Source organism: Lontra canadensis, unplaced genomic scaffold (genome assembly GCF_010015895.1).
Source record: "Lontra canadensis isolate GAN:19392208 unplaced genomic scaffold, GSC_riverotter_1.0 scaffold107, whole genome shotgun sequence".
NCBI lineage: Eukaryota > Metazoa > Chordata > Mammalia > Carnivora > Mustelidae > Lontra > Lontra canadensis.
This window is the reverse complement of record NW_022631101.1, coordinates 566,065-587,118: the sequence shown is the minus strand read 5'-3', so window position 1 is coordinate 587,118 and position 21,054 is coordinate 566,065. Positions and strand designations below refer to the sequence as shown.

The 21,054-nt window shown below is 43.0% G+C and overlaps 1 protein-coding gene across 6 annotated transcripts; it reads right to left on the bottom strand.

Moving 5' to 3' along the window:
• Positions 1-510: 510 nt before the first annotated feature.
• On the bottom strand, positions 511-13,758 carry ZNF227 (zinc finger protein 227). Of its 6 annotated transcripts, none has more exons than XM_032839058.1 (7): positions 13,706-13,758; positions 13,070-13,208; positions 10,469-10,541; positions 10,038-10,099; positions 7,830-7,956; positions 6,916-7,035; positions 511-2,698 (listed from the first exon to the last, which is right to left on the bottom strand). In XM_032839058.1, exons 4-7 carry the CDS (start codon positions 10,095-10,097, stop codon positions 576-578), a joined length of 2,430 nt encoding a protein of 809 aa, XP_032694949.1. In that variant the 5' UTR covers positions 10,098-10,099; positions 10,469-10,541; positions 13,070-13,208; positions 13,706-13,758; the 3' UTR covers positions 511-575. The 6 variants fall into 6 exon arrangements, with proteins under 6 accessions (XP_032694949.1, XP_032694948.1, XP_032694950.1 ...); XM_032839057.1 differs by having other exon boundaries at positions 13,514-13,739; XM_032839059.1 differs by lacking the exons at positions 13,070-13,208; positions 13,706-13,758 and adding an exon at positions 11,577-11,707.
• Positions 13,759-21,054: the final 7,296 nt, after the last annotated feature.

The window sequence follows — 21,054 nt, the reverse complement described above, 5'->3', positions numbered from 1 at the left end:
ACCTGCAGCAGATATGAATTTACTGCTGAAGATCGAAGATACATCACTGGGGACCTATTCCTTAATTCTAATCCAATATACCATAGGAAATAGAGCAATCATATTATGAGTTCTTGGTTACAGGAAATTTTAGTCAGTAATTTTATTCATTTTTCATAGCTTTACAGCTTCCGTAAAAATAAGTCACTGTAAATAAGTATAAAATGTAAGTTAAAGGGGAAATTATCTTAAAAACTTTCCTGACCCCCCCCAAACTAGCTAGTATATGGCAAATATCCTTTTCACGCCTTATTCTTAGGCATATATTCACTTTTTTTTTTTTTTTTGGCAAATATTCACTCTTAAAGACCATTTATATCACTTGGATCTTGCCAAGAGAGCTGCAAGCCATTCCTGCCCTGAATATTAGTTCTATTCCTATTATTATGGTCCCATGTCATCATTTTAGTGGATTTGTTAGAAAGATTCTTTCTGAAGAAATCCCTTTCCACTCTCAATGCTTAATTATTACCAGCACAGACTCTCCAAACACACAATATGCATCCTGACCAAAGCCATTAACACAGTCTTCACTTTTAACGATTTCTGCCAGCGTGGACTTTCTGATGGTACATGAGACGTGAACGGTGACTGAAGTCCTTACCACAGACGTCACATTTGTATGGTTTTTCTCCAGTGTGGACTCTCTGATGGGCCTGAAGACGTGAACTCTGACTGAAGCCCTTACCACACTCCTCACATTTAAACAGTTTTTCCCTAATGTGGACACTCAAATGGACCCTAAGATTTGAGGGGAGACTGAAGGCCTTACCACACTCCTCACACCTATGGGGTTTCTCTCCTGTGTGGACCCTCTGATGATGGCGAAGGTTCAAGCTCCTTCCGAAGCCTTTCCCACACTCCTCACACTTATAAGGTTTTTCTCCAGTGTGGCCTCTTTGATGGTATATAAACTGCGAACTGTACCTAAAACCCTTTCCACAGACGTCACACTTGTATGGCTTCTCCCCAGTGTGGACTCTCTGATGGGACTGAAGACCAGAGGACTGACTGAAGCCCTTACCACATACACCACATTTGTAGGGTTTCTCTCCAGTATGGACTCTCTGATGTACCCGAAAATCTATAGCCTGACTAAAGCTCTTATCACACTCCTCACATTTATAGGGTTTCTCTCCAGAGTGGACTCTCTGATGAGCATGAAGATTTGATCGCCAACTGAAGCCCTTCCCGCACTCCTCACATTTATATGGTTTTTCTCCAGTGTGAATCACTTGGTGCAGTTTCAGATTGGAACTGTAACTGAAGTCCTTACCACACACATCACATCTGTATGGCTTCTCTCCAGTGTGGACTCTCTGATGGGTCTGAAGCTTTGATGACTGACTGAAGCCCTTCCCGCATATTTCACATTTGAATCGTTTCTCCCCCGTGTGGACATTCTGATGGACCTGAAGATTAGAAGCCTGACTGAAGCCCTTCCCACACTCCTTACACTTGTAGGGTTTCTCTCCCGTGTGAACTCGGAAGTGGATGTGAAGATCTGTATTGCGGGTAAAGCCTTTCCCACACGCCTCACATTTGTACGGTTTCTCTCCAGTGTGGACTCTCCGATGGCATATTAATGGTGAATTGTGGCTGAAGCCCTTACCACAGACGTCGCATTTGTAAGGCTTCTCCCCAGTGTGGACCCTCTGATGTATGTGGTAGTGTGCGGCCTGAGTGAAGCCTTTCCCACACTCCTCACACTTATAGGGTTTCTCACCCCTGTGGACCCTCTGATGAACGCGAAGATTGACACTCCAACCGAAGCCCTTACCACACTCTTCACATTTATATGGTTTTTCTTCAGTGTGGACTCTCTGGTGGCACTGAAAGTTTGAACTCTGACTAAAGCATTTCCCACACTCCTCACATTTATAAGGTTTCTCTCCAGTGTGAGTCCTGTAATGAATGATAAGGCCTGTGCTGCTGCTGAATCCCTTGCCACAACTGTCACATCTATAGGCCTTCTCCCCCATGTGGTTAAGCTGATGAAAAGAGCTCTTACTAAAGCAAGCCTCAGATCCACGACATTTGTTGAGTTTCTCTCTTGGGTGAATTCTCTGATGGATCTGCAGATGTGAGCTCTGACTAGAGCATTTCTCTCTTGTGCGAACGTTCTGATGACGTGGAAGCGCCGAGCTATACCCGACGCCCTTTCCGCACTCACGACATGGATGGAATTCCTCTCCTGGGGCTACGTGAGGAATGAAGCCGTCACTCGTGCTTTTGCCACATGTGTTGAACTTATAAGGTTTCTGTTCTGTGTCAGGGTTACTATGATCACTGACGGGCGATCTCTTCATGAAGGCTTCACACATATGCTGGTTATTTTTCCCATGAACTTGCGGACCTCCGCTCTGATTCTGTGACTCACGCAGGGATGTGTTCCCACAGGTGTCTTGGGTTCTTGAAACTGACAACTCTTGATTGGCCGTGCAAGTAGAGCCATTTCCTTTATGATTCACGACACTATTTTCATGTTCGGAAACCTGAATGGAATCACCATGTGGTAACTGGGAACGCTTTCTCTGAAGACACCTGGTTAAATCACTTGCAACCTGTCTCCAGATTTGCCAGCAGGATAGTTCTTCATGGGAAAGGTATTTCATTGCAACTTTTTGAAGGGCCTCCATCTCATTTTGATTCTTGCTGCCTGTAAGAAAAAGCAATATTCAGAGATGAGGACAAGCAAATGCTTTGGTAGAGAAATGGCAGGATTCCACATCTAGGCCATGTGATAAGGCCTCAATAAACCAGGGGGAGGGTCATGTTTGTACAACATCATTTATCCTTTTATGTTTTTCCATGCAAGTGGAAGCAAAGAATGGGGTCAACAGACTTATCCACTAAGCATAAATGCAATCCATTCAGACCATAAATTTCATAATTTAGTATGAGAGCTATAAATTTGAAATCAAATGGCTGCAGGCCACAGAGGCAATCCATACTCCATCCTATAATAATGTCAATTAAAATTCTCCTCACCTAGAAGATATTTGCAAACGACATATCAGACAAAGGGATAGTATCCAAAATCTATAAAGAGCTTAGCAAACTCAACACCTAGAGAACAAATAATCCAATCAAGAAATGGGCAGAGGACATGAACAGACATTTCTGCAAAGAAGACATCCAGATGGCCAACAGACACATGAAAAAATGCTCCACATTACTCGGCATCAGGGAAATACAAATCAAAACCACAATGAGATATCACCTCACACCCATCAGAATGGCTAAAATTATCAAGTCAAGAAATGACAGATGCTGGCAAGGATGCGGAGAGAGGGGAACCCTCCTGCACTGTTGGTGGGAATGCAAACTGGTGCAACCACTCTGGAAAACCGTGTGGAGGTTCCTCAAAAAACTGAAAATAGAGCTACCCTATGACCCAGCGATTGCACTACTGGGTATATATCCTAAAGATACAAACATGGTGCTCCGAAGGGGCACGTGCACCTGAATGTTTATAGCAGCAATGTCCACAATAGCCAAACTATGGAAAGAACCTAGACGTCCATCAACAGATGAATGGATAAAGAAGATGTGGTATATATACACAATGGAATACTATGCAGCCATCAAAAGAAATGAAATCTTGCCATTTGCGACGACATGGATGGAACTAGAGGGTATTATGCTTAGCGAGATAAGTCAATCGGAAAAAGACAACTATGATATGATCTCCCTGATATGAAGAAGTGGAGATGCAATGTGGGGGGGAGTTAGGGGGTAGGAAAAGAAAAAAGGAAAGAAGGTGGAATTGGGAGGGAGACAAACCATAAAAGACTCAATCTCAAAAAACAGACTGAGGGTTGCTGGGGGGTGGAGGGACGGGAGAGGGTGGTGGGGATATGTACATTGGGGAAGGTATGTGCTATGATGAGTGCTGTGAAATGTGTGAACCTGGTGATTCACAGACCTGTACCCCTGGGGATAAAAATACATTACACGTTTATTAAAAAAAATAAATTTAATAAAAAAAATATACAAAGTTTTATAGAGAGAGATAGTGATAGCGATAGGGATACATTTCCAAATTTAACAGTGGTTATCTTTGAAAGAAAACAATGAATGTGTTTTTGTACTTTTTTGTCCTTTTCTAATCTTTCCACAATCAGTTTGTGTAATTTTATAAGCAGAACACAATTTGTAAAACCTTTAACAATAAAGGGAAATCATTCCAAAAAAAACAAAAAAATTCTCCTCACCTTTTCCTCAGTAGGCTTATCACAAGAGGGATTCTACCTGGTTAAGTTACAAAAGCTCAAATCGTAGGCAGATACGGCCAGACCACCCTGAACGCACCTAGTCTCGTCTGATCTCAGAAGCTAAGCAGGGTTGGGCCTATTTAGTACTTGGATGGGAGAAATTAGTAATTTAGGTCCTGGCAGGAATTCTCTTCCAAGAGTAAATTTGGGAAGTGGTTGGAATACTAACATTCATAGTAGTAATTCAGGGCTCTAGAAAGAAACGGCAAAGGGAAAACTAATCTTGTACGACAGAGAAAGACCCTGGGAGAAAGAAAGCAGCAAAGCACAGTGCACTTGCAAAGGCCGCCCTGAAGAGGAAGAGGGGAGCTAAACTCTCCCAGAAGGTCGCAAGGCCTCGTTTTTTTATTCATTCCCTGTAGGTCCTCACACAAATGGTGCTCAGTTGGGTAAGGCCTTCCTCATCACCCAATATAAAATAATTCCTTCCCACTCCCATAACACCTTTGATTCTCCGCCTTTGGCTGACGCTGCTTTATTTCCCCTACAGCACGTATTATTTGACTTAACTGTATACTTCCTAACTTTTTCTTGTCTTTTTAGACCCACTAGAGTATAACAGTTATGAAGAAAACATGCGTTTTGTTTTCTTCGTTACGTTATCTCCACTCTCGTAGAATTTTTCGAATTGTTGGGATGCATTAATGAACTATGAAACCAATTCCATAAATGAACAAATAGTTAAAAAGAAAAATAGAATATGAGAAGCGTAACACAAACGGTAAGGATAACACTATACGAAACGCTTGTTTCAGCTACAAACACACACATAAATACGTACATATGTTACACCCATGCTAGGTCAAGATGTAAAATATATGACTGAGGATTGTGGCTAAAAATGAATGGAAGCACCGGCTTAAAATGTTTGGGATGGGGGGAGCGGCGGTACCAAGTCCTCAATAATTAATTTGCTTAAACGTAAAGTTACATTCTAATAATATAAACTAAAAAAGTCTCAACACATATGTACACATTTCTAGGTATGGTAGGCCAATCAAATGGCCCCTAAAGATGTCCATGCCCTAATCCCTGGAACCTGTGAATATGTTCATGTACGTGACAAAAGGGACTTTAGATTTCATTAAAATTAAGGATTCTGAGATGGGGTGGGGGGCGCCTGGGTGGCTCAGTCAGTTAAGTAATGAACTCTTGATTTTGCCACAGGTCATGATCTCAGGGTTGTAGGATCAAGCCCCACAGCAGGCTCAACATGGAGCCTGCTTAAGATTCTCCCGCCCTCTCCCTTTGCCCCTCCCCCACCCCTCCCCTCTTCTGCTTGCATGTGCGCACTCTCTCAAAAGAAAAGAAAAAAGAATCCTGCAATGGGGAAGTTATCTTGTATTACGTGGATGGGCCCAAAATAGTTACAAGGGTCCCTATCAGAGAGTACATCCATAAATTACCCACAGAATTTGTCACCTAATTTAACACATTTGCAGACAGGCTTCTCTGTTTCATTTTTCAGGCAGAGGGAGAGCAAATGATTACTTGCTCTGAGAATACTGAGTTTTATTTTTTTTTTAAGATTTTATTTATTTGACAGACAGAAATCACAAGTAGGCAGAGAGGCAGGCAGAGGGAGAGAGGGGGAAGCAGGCTCCCCACTGAGCAGAGAGCCTGATGCGGGGCTCGATCCCAAAACCCCAAGATCATGACCTGAGCCGAAGGCAGAGACTTAACCCACTGAGCCACCCAGGCACCCCTGGGGATATTGAGTTTTTAATTTCTGAATGAGTAGAACTGAGGAATATATGGAGATGGAAAAGTGAGGTGAAAAATGAAGAGGGACAGGGCAGGAGAAAGTGGGGGGGTGGTAGGCAGTGAAAGGCTTGGTGGAAAAGAAATCGGCGGCTGGGGACACGAACCAGGCATTCTTTCCCGTCCAGGAAAGACTGGTATCATAGGTCACTCCTACAAGGACTGTGACTATTTAAATAATTTAATCATTTAACAAGTGCAGAGGATCACCTCCTATGCAGAAAGGCCATCCTTGAGTAGACACAACAAATGAAACTGCCAAAACTCCTACTTCAAGGGGAGACAGATGGTGAGCAAGTAAACAAAAATGTGTTGGTAGGTCAGGAGGTGATCAGTACTCAGATACTAAATAAGGCAGGGTGAGGGGATGGATGAGGATGAGGTTTGAAAGGGCAGACACAGAAGGCCCAGCAGATGCAGATGAAATCCGAGCAAAAACCCTAGTAAGGAAGTGGCCGCAGACTCTCGGCCCAGGCAGAGGGGAAGCTGGTCCAAGGCCCGGAAGCAGCAGAGAGAATGCCCCAGAGGAGCCAGGAATGACCTAAGCCAGGCTAAAAGCAAGGCTGATCAAAAAAGAACCTGATGAGGAATCCAGATCGGGGAGGGTCTTGTAGGCCACTGCGAGGGCTCTGAGTGAAACGGGAAGTCTTTGGAGGGTTTTTCAGCAGGGGAATGGCATGACCTCACTTACTTTCTAAGGAATCACTCTGGCACCATATGGAGAACAGATGACAGGAGGGCAAGAGAGAAGGCAGGGAGACCAACGTGGAGGCTGCTGTCCCAGAGCTCAGACAAGTGTGGTAAGCACAGATGTGGTGAGACACAGATTAGCTGGTACCTGAAGGAAGAGCCATGGGGTCCTCACTGGTCACACTTCTTTGGGCTTCCCCTTCCATCATCCAAAGCTCTTCTTCTGCTTCCAACTGAGAAACCATCTCTGGCTTGAAGGGAAGATGTCCTGTGAGAGGGCAGATACACACTTCTAAGATACACACATGGCTAAAATGTATTTCTGTCCAAGTTCTACAACCCTCAGAACCTTTAAAGTGGTATTTTTGGAACTCTTCTGATCATGAACTGTAATAGGTAAACTTAGGCATGACCTAGTTCATGTCTCGATAGAGATAAAATTAGATTCAGCCAATGTCTGTTCTCACCATACTTCCGACACTCTCACACCACTCATCGCAAATGGTCAGTTTCTGCTGCAATGTGAGGAATTCTTCTAGTTTCTATCCTTATTCTATTTTATTGAAAAAAAAAAAAAATGCCAGCACAGGGTACTAAATTAATGCCATGACCCACCAATGGGTCACAACCACAATTTGAAAAGGTATTTGCAAGACACAGTGTAAAAGCCAATTTATATTTATGTTTCCATTTGTAATTAACTGAATCAGGGTTTCTCAACTGGGGCACCGCTGACATTCTGGACTGGCTAATTCTTTGTCCTGGAGGTTGAACTGTGCACTACAGGAGGTTTAGCAACATCGGTGGCCAGTGGAGCCCCTCCCCCGACCAATTGTAACAATCAAACCTGTCTCCAGACATTGCCAAATGTCACCGCGGGGCAAAATAACCCCTGGACAGAATTTTACCTGAGCAGAAAAACGAGGAAAACCTATGCCTGTAGTCCTAGGGATTAGAAAAACCTGAGTCTTCAGGGTCAGGGAATTAATTCAAAAAATCCAAAGCTTTGAACAACTAAAGACACTGACTCTCAAGGGGGTGTCATGGGGCGACTGTCCTCACCCACTGAGACTAGGTTCTTGAAATTCTCCAACATCACATCTCGGTACAGCTTCCTCTGGGTGGAATCCAGCAGCCCCAGCTCCTCCACGGTGAAGACCACCGCCACGTCCTTGAACGTCACCGCCTCCTACACATCAAACGCACACAACCTCAATCCCACAAGCTCCACTGGAAAAGGGGCAACACGGAGGAGGATAGAGGATTACCCAAAAAACGGTTGCCACTTTGGAGGGTGCCTAGGCAGATTTTAGTCCCAGAGTGTCCCCCCTCACTGTCCCCTCCCGAGCACCCCACAAGGCTTGGGTTCTGTCGCTGTTCGTAATGTCAGCAGTGTGCACAGGCCTTGGGCAGCCCTCCCGGGACAAGCACACAGCTCTTCCGTGTTTTCAACGTACGTGCTGCATCTACCTGCAGCATTCACAGCTGGTGAAAGCACTAAGCTCAAATTTCACAGTTTTAATTCTAGGGCCTTGGGGAAATTCCTTAACTTCCCACTATCTCCATTTCCACTTCTCTTTAATGATGTCTGTATCACAAATTGTTTGAAAACATTAGATGAGTATTTGTAAAGCACGTAGAATGGTGCCTAGCATGTAGCTAACTGCTCAATAAACCTGAACAATTACCATCGTCATAGTGTCTCATTCCATTTTATGACCACAGAGTTTAACTTCCCTTAGAACTGATGATATATCTTCCATCATCCAAATCACATATAGTTACAGATCTTCAATTTTTTTTTTTTTCAGATTTTATTTATTTGAGAGACAGCAAGAGAAAGAGAGAGAGAGAGAAGAGAATGCACAAGCAGGGGGAAAAGGAGAAAGAGAGGGAATGGGAGAACCAAACTCCCCGCAGAGCAGGGAGCCCGATTCGGGGCTCTATCCCAGGACCCTGGGATCATGACCTGAGCCGAAGGCAGTTGGTTAACCAACTGAGTCACCCAGATTGCCCCAGATTTTTAATTTTAATCAGTGCTGCAGAGATCCTTTTACTGAGACCTTAGCTAAAAGTAGCAACTGCAAAGCCACAGAATAAACACTTTCAAAATTTTCCAAGCACAGTGGCAGATTTCCCTCCCAGAAGGTTTCCCCAATTCACCTTTCATGCAAGAGAGTACAAGTGTTTCTGAATCTCTAGACTCTTTCCAAATAGGACAATCTAAGTGAAATAAATAATTAGAAAGCTTTTGTTAACATTTGCACACATTTACTTATTAACGATCATTACTTTTGTCATAAATTTGCCTTGACACTCCATTTTTTTTCACTCCTATTCCAACTTGGTTTTTTCTTATCTTACTAATCTTCTTTTTTTTTTTTTAAGATTTTTATTTATTTATTTGACAGAGAGAGAGAGAAAGAGATCACAAGTAGACAGAGAGGCAGGCAGAGAGAGAGGAGGAAGCAGGCTCCCTGCTGAGCAGAGAGCCCAATGCGGGGCTCGATCCAAGGACGCCGAGATTATGACCTGAGCTGAAGGCAGAGGCTTAACCCACTGAGCTACCCAGGCACCCCTTATCTTACTAACCTTACTAAAAGAGTTATTAAGCCTTTCTCTAATGTATCTAAGTACAGGTGACTCTTTAACAAGAAGTGTTTGAACCGCATGGGTCCACCTTACATGCATATCTTTTTACAGCACTAAAAATGGATCCTCTCATACAATTTTCCTGATAATATTTTCTTTTTCTCATTTACTTTACTGTAAAATACAATATACGATACAGAGAACATACAAAATATGTGTTAATCAACTGTTGATGCTATTGGTAAGGCTTCTGATCAGCAGTAAGGTAAGAGCTAAGCTTCTGGGAAGTCAAAAGTTCCATGTGGATTTTCAAGGAGGTCAGGGTCTCTAACCCTTGCATTATTTGAGGATCAACTATGTATCCCATCACTTCCAATACTACAAATACAAAGTTACAAATGCAAGTGAAAAAGGCATAAGGTAAATTACAAAGAGTTGGCCAATGAGCAAGGTAGTACTGTAAATTCTTTTGGTCTATTTCAAATTTTTATTATTTTTCCAAAAATTGTCTTGTGAAACAATAAAGATAAAACTAAACACGCATGCGCACACATAGCCTGGCATACAACACGCACTCAAAATCTGCGGTTTTCCATTAAGTTTTCCAAAGAGGAGAAAGATGAGCCTAATCTGTGAGAAATGAAATCACATCTAAGGAGACAGAAAAGAATTCCTTACCTGAAACTTGGTCATTTTTTCCTGCTCTTTCTGGGGAAGGTCAGAGTCCTGAGAAGACATAACTGGGGAAAGACAAAGAAGCCATGAAATGCAGGCCAGAGAGCCCAGGTGATCTCTGCAGAAATTAAACGACAGCTCTCCTACTTCTAGGCTGCAAAGGCTACATACAGCACCGTGAGCAGAGCATGGAGCAGACCCAACCCCTAAGTCTGTCAGCCAGGGGCCACTGGACAGTGAACCGGGACAACCAAATGCAGTATTTCTACTATAAGAATGGCTCATCCTGAGGATGTAGGAAATGAAGGGTACTGTTAACATGTAGGTTAAAAAAAAAATGGGTTCTAAAGTCAATGGCCTAGGTTTAAAACCTCGAAATGATTCTTACCATCCATATAACGTTAGGAAGATAAGAGCTGTGTATCTTAACTCACCTCAGAAGGTTGTTCCACAGACTAAATGGGCAGATGGAAAATTCAAAGAACCAGGAGGCCCTTTTTCTTGCAGCTGCAAAAAAGCAGACGATACTTTGCATCATAAACTCTAACTGCACATGTCTTTTCCAACAACAGCTAAAAAGACCTGGAAGGTATCTGGACTTCATACACTAATGCTCTCCTATGAAAGTCACCTTTATTCTCTGAAAATCCTAATTCCCACTTAAAATTTTTTCTTACAGGGCGCCTGGGTGGCTCAGTGGGTTAGAGCCTCTGCCTTCGGCTCAGGTCATGATCCCAGGGTCCTGGGATCGAGCCCCGCATTAGGTTCTCTGCTCAGCAGGGAGCCTGCTTCCTCCTCTCTCTCTCTGCCTACTTGTGATCTGTCAAATGAATAACATAATCTTAAAAAAAAAAAAAATTCTTACTTGTCTAACTAAAAATAAATAAATAAGTAAATAAATTTATTTCTTCTTACTTATAATTTGTTGCCCACCTAGTAACATTTTATCCACACTGGTATTAGCTTTCTAAAAAGCATCACTTCAAGTCAATTTACCTGGTGAAGTCAAAAAGGCTTATTGATAAATGCCTTTTATCCCACGTGCATAAGTATAAGAAAGATGCAAAATAAAAATCAAGACACAGAAGATAGAGTGAAAGGCTCCAACATTTGTTCAATGGGAGGAGTATGACGAAAACAGAACAGAAAAAATGGCACAGAGAGCTCCTATTTCAAAAGATAATTGCTGAGTTCATATACAGCAATTCCGAACAGTATAAATAAAAATAAATACACTCCTGGGGTGCCTGGGTGGCTCAGTCAGTTAAGGGTCAGACTCTTGATTTTGGCTCAGGTCATGATCTCAGGGTTGCGAGACCCAGCCCCTCTTTGAAGTCTGCACTGAGCATGGAGCCTCCTTGGGATTCTCTCTTTCCTTTTCCCTCTGCCCCTCCCCTACCTATAAATTTTTTTTTAAATAAATACATCCTAGACAAATCATGCTGAAACTCAGGAATGTAAAGAACTAAAAACTGTGAGTAAATAAAAAGAACTGAAAACAATAAAAATCCTTAAAACCCCCAGAAAGAAAATACAGTTTACCTAACAAAATGACAATTTGATTGACAGAATCAAGGAAACAGAATGGAGACCTCAAAGGACTGAATGCTATCTCCAAAAGGAAGAATGGAAATAATCGTCAAACTTGAATTCTATGTTCAACCAAATGACTACTGACATGAGGGAGGAAAAAAAAGGCATTTCGGCTGAACAAAGATGAAGAATAATCATTAAGTATACGAACCTGGAAAGAAGCAATGGTAAGAAAACACTTGTAAATATGCTGGTAACATTTTTGTTATTTAAAAAAAGCGGGGGGGGGGGGGGGGCGGGTTGCGCACCTGGGTGGCTCAGTGGGTTAAAGCCTCTGCATTCAGCTCAGGTCATGATCCCAGTGTCCGGGGATAGAGCCCACATTGGGCTCTCTGCTCAGCAGGGAGCCTGCTTCCTTCTCTCTCTCTGCCTGCCTCTCTGCCTACTTGTGATCTCTGTCAAATGAATTAGGAAAAAAAAAAAAAATCTTAAAAAAAAAAAAAAAAAGCCCAAGAACGATAGGACCAATTTCGAGGGTTGTTGTAACAAAATACATACCGGTAACCTGACCTCCAGTTTAAAAAAGGTGGTGGTGATGAGGTGCCATCATCAAATATCAAGTACAGATTTCGTTTCTGTATTTCTCAGAATGAGAATACACATCGGCTACATTTAGTATCTGAGACAAGCAACCGTTTTTATTCCAAACCAGCTGAGAGCAAGTAAAAGGAAACCAAACTGCAAACAAGAAAGAGCAAAAAGGAAGTGTAGAAGATCGTAAATTCCAAAAATAAATACACGTGCGTGTGGTTAAAAAAAACAACAAAAACAAAACAAAACAAAAAGCAAAACTCACCTACACATTCACACATATTAACAAGGAGATGGAATACCCGCAGGTGGATGCAGCAAATACTGGAACATTTCCCTAGTAAGTCACTGACCGAGTGACTGAAACCCGATGCACGGAAAACTGAGAGGACGCATCAAGAAAGTACTTTCGCGGGCGCCTGGGTGGCTCAGTGGGTTAAGCCGCTGCCTTCGGCTCAGGTCATGATCTCAGGGTCCTGGTGATCGAGTCCCGCATCGGGCTCTCTGCTCAGCAGGGAGCCTGCTTCCCTCTCTCTCTCTCTCTCTGCCTGCCTCTCTGTCTACTTGTGATCTCTGTCTGTCAAATAAATAAATTTAAAAAATCTTAAAAAAAAAAAAAAAAGAAAGAAAGAAAGAAAGTACTTTCGCGGGGCGCCTGGGTGGCTCAGTGGGTTGAAACCTCTGCCTTCGGCTCGGGTCGTGGTCCCAGGGTCTCCGGATCGAACCCCGCATCGGGCTCTCTGCTCAGCAGCGAGCCTGCTTCCTTCCCTTCCTCCCCTCTCTCTGCCTGCCTTTCTGCCTACCTGTGGTCTCTGTAAAATAAATAAATAAAATCTTAAAAAAAAAAAAAAAAAGGAAGGAAGAAAGAAAGAAAGAAAGAAAGGAAAGAAAGTACTTTCTCTAGTACGCACCCAGAAGTCCGTCCTTCCTCCCCTTTCCGAAGTCAGCGGCGGCGAAGAGCAGGACGCGGTGGGACGGCACGACGGCGACTGCCCCGCGGATAAACTGCAGCGGACATCCCCGGGCGCGGGCGCGGGCGGCTCGGGGCTCCTGAAGGAGACAGGTGGAAAGCTCGGGAAGAGCTCGGTGTCCGGGAGGCTGGCAGCGGGGCCGCGCCATTGCTCCCAGAGCCCCGGCCCCGCTCCCTGCACCGGGGCTTCCAGGCAGAAGGGAGATGGGCACAGAACTCCTGTTATCAATGGCCAACCCGTTATCCTGTGCCGCCCCCTTTCAAAGCTCTGGACACGTATTGTCTCGTTTACTGCGAATCACAACTCGACCGGAGAGTTACTCTCTGTCGCTACTTGACGGAGGAGGAAAGGAGAGCGCAGAGAACAAGTCGCCAGGTATTGTACCGATAGAAGTAGCAGTGATGCTTGGTAAGCGGGGGAGGAGAGCCGAGGGAATCCAAACTTCTGCCCTCAGTCGCTCAGCCTCCGCCGGCGGCCGCGACTTCTCCATCCTAAAACGGCCGGCTAGGTAGCGACTAGTCCCAAGCTCAGGCGGAAAACACTCGGAGGGGGCGTGAGGGTGCAAGGCTGACTCACCTCCGGACCGAAAAGATGGTGGCGGTCTTGCTTTTCCGGGGCGGAAGTGTCTCTGACTACACGGCGCCCCGGAACTACACTTCCCAGAAGTCCCGAGGGGGAGCAAGCGCTTGAGGCCCCCCACCACTGTTAGTTGAGGACTACATTACCCCTATCCCCCAAGAGGAGGAAGGACTATGTCCGCCCCCTTAAATCACGCCTTCTTTCCCCCAAGCGAATCTCCTCCTTGGTAGTTTGAGGACTTCAACTTCCAGAACCCGTTTTAGGGCTTACCATTTTGCAGATGTAAAGCGGTTCTCTGATGCCAGTGAAGTTGAGTTTTTTCCATTGACAAACAAAACGTACTTAGCAAATATTTGAACAGAGGCTTAAAAGAAAAAGTTTGTAACAGAAGCAGATCACGTGATCCTTCACTAATGAAATTGTACCCACTACTACTAGACAAAGAAGGGATAAAATGATAGCCTTTATTTTGCAGTTTCAGACCCTTTTTATTTTATTTTCTTTAAAGATTTTATTTATTTATTTGACAGACAGAGATCACAAGTAGGCAGAGAGGCAGGCAGAGAGAGAGGAGGAAGCAAGCTCCCCGCTGAGCAGAGAGCCCCATGCGGGGCTCGATCCCAGGATCCTGGTATCATGACCTGAGCCGGAGGCAGAGGCTTTAACCCACTGAGCCACCCAGGCGCCCCTCAGACCCTTTTTAGATATAAAAAAGAATGAGAGCCCCCCAAAATGCAGTGAAGGCAGAATACATTGTAGACATCAACTTTTGTGAGTGGCACAAATAATTCAAAACTTGGCCTTTGGGAACAGCTAGACATACTCAGAGTAAAAAGACAAACTTCAGCATACTTGTATGATCAGTTTCCCAACCGGGGTTTTTTTCTTCATTCCTCAGAGAGACTTCTGAGTTTGAGGGATGAATACATTACTGCTAATTAGATTTTTATGAAATGGTGACTGTAAAAAATTATTTGCTCAAACATATGATAGCACTGATGTTTAAAAGATATAAAGATGGGGAGCAGAAAGGAATACCTCAAAATATACATACATCCACTACAATATATGTTTGCATTTCTTCTTTACTGAACGTGTTGGGCAGGAAGCTAGGCATGAGCGACAAGAGGATGGACCTTAGACGTCCTGACAGAGAGCCCCAAACAAGGACCGCCCAGAGACCACCCTAGTCCATCCTGTAGCAACTGATTTGCGGTTACAACATCCTGACAGAGGAAGAGTTAGGTTTGTTGTGCTCGTTGCACTTGTGCAGAAAGCCACCTCTTGTCCGTGTTGGACCTGTCTCCAGAAGAGAAATAATGCAGTTTCCTACCCTGTGCAGGCATTTCCAATATATTTTGGAAAAGGACATGTGTAGTTGGCTAATTATTATATAATCCAGGACTTTCTCTCAAATGTTACAACCCCAGCACCAGCCCCAAAGGGAAAAAATGATATAAGCCCACACCTGGGAGTTTTTGGGGGGTGGGGTGGGGGTGCATTCTCTCTATCGATTGGCCTGCTCCTCTCTTGGATTGTACTTTAATACAACTTTGCTCTGCTTTCCTTTCCTTTCGCTGTCCTGTAATTCTTAACTGTGGCAGCGAAAAGAATGGAGACTTCTTTCCGTTTCCATCTAACTGTCAATAACAAACATGTATTCCTTCTGTTGCACACATATCTCTCATGAAGTTCTCAGAGTATGCTAGGACTATCCCAAACACTTTAGACTCCGGGATTCTCGTCAGTTTGTTTTTTATGTAAATACTATTATTTCCTTCGCTTTACAGGAGCCAGAGGCAGAGGAAGGTTAAGTAATTTGCCCGTATTACTGAAATAGCAAGCGCTAAAGCCAGGTTTCAAAATTTGGTATTTGAGGGCCACCTGGGTGGCTCGGTGGGTTAAAGCCTCTGCCTTCGGCTCAAGTCATGATCCCAGGGTCCTGGGATGGAGCCCCGAATCGGGCTCTCTGCTCAGCGGGGAGCCTGCTTCCCCCCCCCTCTCTGCCTACTTGTGATCTGTCTCTCAAATACATAAATAAATTCTTTTAAAAATTTTTGGCATTTGACAAACAGAGCCTGAGTGCTAATCACTCATTAGTCACATCTTGTATAATCAACATGAACAGATATTTAATTTCAATCATTTTTTCCTCCCTGATGCCAGAGAGATATAGCATAGCATGGAAATTCAGTTATTTTCACCTGCATTTCTATCCAGTGCCCTCAAAGAAGTTCCAAATGCTTTAGCAAGTCACACGAACAGGAAACTTCCATATTTTTTTCCTTCTCAAATCCACTTTGTATTCATGCCCAGCTGTAGTGAATAACGTATACTCCCATGAAAAGCCTCTTTGAGGGGCACCTGGGTGGCTCAGTTAAGAGTCTGCTTTCGGCTCAGGTTGTGATCCCAGGGTCCTGGGATAAGTCCTGAAATGGGCTCCCTGCTCACCCCGAAGCCTGCTTCTCCCTCTCCCACTCCCCCTGCTTGTGTTCCCTCTCTTGCTGTGTGTCTCTCTCTGTCAAATAAATAAGTTAAATCTTTCCAAAGATTAAAAAAAAATTTTTAAAGCCTCATCATATCTGCTGCTCATTAGGTCATACTCACCTGCTCCATCCACTTACAGGGTGCAGTCTTCCCCACAGCTTAAATATCCTTTGCTCCAATAAGACATCTTGTGGGGTTTTGTCTTGTATGCTAATAAAAGCAATGTGTAAAAGACTACAGGCTTGGAATCAGGCTGCCTAGATTAAAATACTAATCCTGCCACTTATTCTGTGAACTCTGTCCTTTTTTTCACTTGTAAAGTGGAGATAACAATAGGATTAAGATGAGGAACATCTTGATAAATACACATAAGGGCACTGGAAACTCGACCTGACTCACGACCAACCTGTAAAAAATAAATATTATCCTCAGATGATGGGAAACATGAATGAGGGGTGGATGGTTTAGTAACTTTGCTTTATGATGATTAAAATATTATCAATAATTGTACATCCATGAAGCATCTGGCTCTTGATCTCAGTTCAGATCTTGATCTCAGGATCATGAGCTCATGTCGGCATTGGGCTCCATGCCTCATCAAAATGTTGATGAGGGCTGCAGATGACTGATGGGGGGTGCATTACACTATTTTCTCTGTGCACATTTGTGTTTATCCATAAGAATAAATTCCTATTTATTTGGAATAAAGTTCCAAAATAATAAAATTTAAGAAAGAAATACGATTTGTAGTACAGCGCCTATGCATAAATACATTACAAATGTTAACAGTGATTATGTCTAAACCCTGAGATTACAGGTTATTCCTACTCTTTCCTTTTTATATTTTTATATGTCCTAATCTCTCTATAATGGGCATATACTTTACTATAATAAGAACATAAAGTATAAATCCCCAAAAGATCTTCTAAACCTGTTAGAAAAAAAACTTCCTCAGAACATATTCAGAACTATTTCCTGTTATTTTTTTTTTTTTATGTACAACATTGAGATTAAAAACATAGACTTGAGGCTCTAACACCTTGGGTTCAAATATCAGTTTTGCCTCTTACCAGCTGTAAGTTTTGGGCAAACAAGCTTACCAAGAGTAAATGAAAAAGAAAAAAAAAAAAAAAGGAATTTTCCGTGTCCAAAAGATAAGGGCATTTTCTTAAAGCATTTCCATAGGAAACCCAGGGCTTTTGGGATCTTTTCTCTGACCTTTAGACGCACATGTAAATCTTGTTAGAGGCTCAATAAGCCTCTTACCAAGTTTAGAATCCCGAAGTGCTTTTCAGAGGTCCGGGCTTTAAATTAAACAATTAAAAAATAAAATAAGAGGTCAGGGCTTTGTCCCCTTTAAATGTAAATGTATGAGAAAATAATCCAGTGTCCCTATCACTGTGGGGGTTGAACCAAGGTGCTGTTCTCTGAACTGCAGATCTGCTAGCAGGAGAGATAAGATACATTTCATTACTCCCTCAGATAAAGTCAATTACCTAAGACATGATTTCCAAGGAAATTTTAGCATAAATTTATCAAACAATTTGCAGCGTATGGTGCAGTCAAGTCCTCTTATAGGAAGAAAAGCTATTGTTAATCTTGAGAATGCATAGATCTAGTGGTTGGACTGCATGTATCCAGTGTTGAAAAATATAATGGTATAGAAAGCTTGTAACCGCTTGACTGTATAAATGGGATGAAACTTATTGTCATCTCTTCCCCTAAAAAGATAATAATAGCATTATCTACCTCACAAGGCTGTTGTCATTTTACGAATTCCTGTAAAATAATAAGGGACCACTACCAGATACACTACTTGTAAGATGAGAATAACGAGACCAAGAAAGATGAAGTAAATCGCATGACACTGTTCTGATGGGAAGAACTGACTGGTCGGTGAGGAAAGCCGGCTGGAGCGCCACGAGACCCGGGCCGCCCCAACCCCGAGAAGCACCAGGCGCTCCCCGCGGGAGGCTTAGCGAGAGGGGAACGCAAATCTCTCCCAACTCCACCCTCCTCTGCCAGCCGTGGTTTTTCTTCCTTTCCCCAAGAGCAGAGGTCCCGCTGGCTCCCTGCTCTGTTTTAGAAAGGTCCCTGGGATAGAAGATACTTTACAGGAAGGTGAGCAGCGGCGTGGCACTCCTATAACGAGTCTCCTTCCGCCTAGAGGTAGCCCCTGGACCACTTCCCACAATCCCCTGCTCCAGCCGTCCAGAAGCGGAAGTGCTGCAGGCTACAAGGACCCCAGACTACACCTCCCAGAATGCACAAGATAAATGACGCCCGAGCTCCGCCCTCTGAGGAGAAAATACTTCCGGGTATTCTGAGCGTCTGTGTATTAACTCCTAGAATGCCAGAGAGAATCTTGGTGAAATTGTGCCATTTTAGGCTGCGAGTGTCTTCCTTGATTCTGTTACTGAAAACCGGGCAGCATTTTAGCCACTCGTGAGGACAGGCTCGGGAGGAGGTCAGGGTAGGGTGGTGAGTAATCCCCAAGAGCTTCCCGGTAGGAGTAAAAATATAAGGGATATGGATTGTCTTTGGTAGAGACTGAAGACAAACTCCCAATCACGTCACTACTTGAAATTGGTTTACAGTGAATCCTTTTTGTTACACTCTTCAAGCACCTAGCACAAACAAATGAACATCTTTTCTAGAGAAAGAGAACATCACCCTAGGCTTCACATTTTTTCTAAACTCTAAAAATGTATTAATACTGGACAAAAGAGTCCTTGAAGATAAAGCATTATGAGGTATACAAATAAACACTTCATAAGCTTCAGATTATCAAGAATAATAGCTTCAATGTAATATAAAGCAACCTTTAAGAAGCAAAATTAAGAGGCACATCCGTGCCTGCGTCAGTTAAGCTACTGTCTCTTGATTTAGGCTCAGGTCATGATCCTGGGGTTGTGGGATCCAGCCCCAAGCAGGACTCCCCGCTGGGTGTGGGGCCTGCGTGAGATTCTGTCTCACCCTCTCCCTCTACCCCTCTGCCCGCCAAGAAAAAAAAGCAAAATTGACAGAATTACAAGGAGAAAAATATTCACAATCTGAATGGGAAGGTTTAGGGTGCTTTGGTGGCTCAGTTGGTTAAGGTCTGCCTTCGGCTCAGGCCATGATCCTGGGGTCCTCGAATCAAGTCCTGCATGGGGCTCCCTGCTCAGCGGGGAGTCTGCTTCTCCCTCTACCCCTCCCCCCTGCTCATGATCTCTCGCTCTCTTACTCTCTCTCTCTCAAATAAATAAATACTTTTTTTTTTAATTGGAAGTTTCAATACCTAGGAGGAACTGTAGAGTCTTAAGAGCATTTACTATAACAGAAGGGAAGCTAAAAATAAAAATGGAAACATCCATCTCAGGAATTTAATAAAAAGAAAACAAAAACTATAGTAAGTAGATGGAAGGAAATGATAAAGATAAGAAATTCATGAAATGGAAAACAGACTGAAATTTTTTTTTAAGTCCAGAAGATCATTCAATGAATAAAACAATAAAACTGATGAAGTTCGGAAAGAGTGACCTCTGCCTCTCCCCTTGTGCTCTCTCACTCTCTCTAAAATAAATAAACAAATCTTTATTTTTTTAAAAAGAAAGAAACCATTGCCTAATCCAAGGTCATGAAGATTTATGGTTATGTCTTCATCTAAAAGTCTGATTTTTAGGTTTTTTAAAATTTTATTTATTTGACAGAGAGAGAGAGAGCACAAGCAGGTGGAGTAGCAGGCAGAGGGAGAGGGAGAAGCAGGCTACCCGTTGAGCAAGGAGCCCAACATGGGTCTCGACCCCAGGACCCTGGGATCATGACCGGAGCCAAAGGCAATCACACAACCAACTGAGCCACCCAGGTGCCCCTGATTTTCAGTTCTTACATTTAGATCCTTGATCCTAGTTTTTGTATATTGCGTGAACAAGCGGGTGTGACATCTTTTGCCTGTGCACATCCAGTTGTCTCAGCACCATTTGTTGAAGAGACCGTTCTTTTGCCACTGAATTGTCTTGGCACCTGAACTGGATTTTTAAATTCATTTATTGTATCCTACATTGAATAAACATCCTTAGTTATGAAGAAACTAATTTAACAAAATTTGTCTTAATTTCTGTGCTTTTGAAATTCCCTAGTTTCAACAATATTATCTTGCATCTTAAAAATTAACTTTCTTGGCACTCCTGGGTGGTTCAGTCCATTAAGCATCTGATTCTTGATTCTCACAATCTCAGGGTCATGAGATTGAGCCCTTCCTTCGGCTCCCTGCTGAGTGTGCAGCCTGCTTAAGATTCTCTCTCTTGAGGTATCTGGGTGCTCAGTCAGTTAAGTGACCCAACTGGATTGTGGCTCAGGTTGTGATCTTGGGGGACAACAGAATGCGTAAATAAAAATTAACTCATTCCATATGAAATGGAATATGGATTTTTTAAAATATTTTTTGTTTATTTGTCAGAGAGAGAGAGAGCACAAGCTGGGGGAGTGATAGGCAGAGGGAGAAGCAGGCTCCTTGCTGAACAAGGGACCCACTGTGGGACTTGATCCCTAGATGCTGGAATGACCTGAGCTGAAGGTGGACACTTAACCAACTGAGCCACCCAAGTGTCCCTGGAATGTGGACTTTAAAAGATTTAAAAAGAGATACTAAAATATCTTCATTGTAAAAAAAATACCTTCATTAATTTGTGATAGGCGAAGATTTCTAAAAATCACTAACTAAAAAAACCATGGGAAAACTTAAAAGCATGATTGTTCACTCAAAGGAAAATGAAGTTGGGAGCCACAGAACTGAAAAAAAAAATCACAATACACAGTATTAAATAATTTTAGCATAATATAAAGAAATCCTGTAAATCCAAGAATAAGAAATAGCA

Bases quoted from the DNA above. Each gene is read 5' to 3' on its own strand.
- ZNF227 (XM_032839058.1), bottom strand. From the start codon at position 10,097: ATGTCTTCTCAGGACTCTGACCTTCCCCAGAAAGAGCAGGAAAAAATG. The intron at 7,036-7,829 runs GTGAGGACAGTC...GCCCTCTCACAG, and splicing joins CAAGAACCTAGTCTCAGTGG to GACATCTTCCCTTCAAGCCA. The intron at 2,699-6,915 runs GTACCAGCTAAT...TTTTTCTTACAG, and splicing joins CCCCATGGCTCTTCCTTCAG to GCAGCAAGAATCAAAATGAG.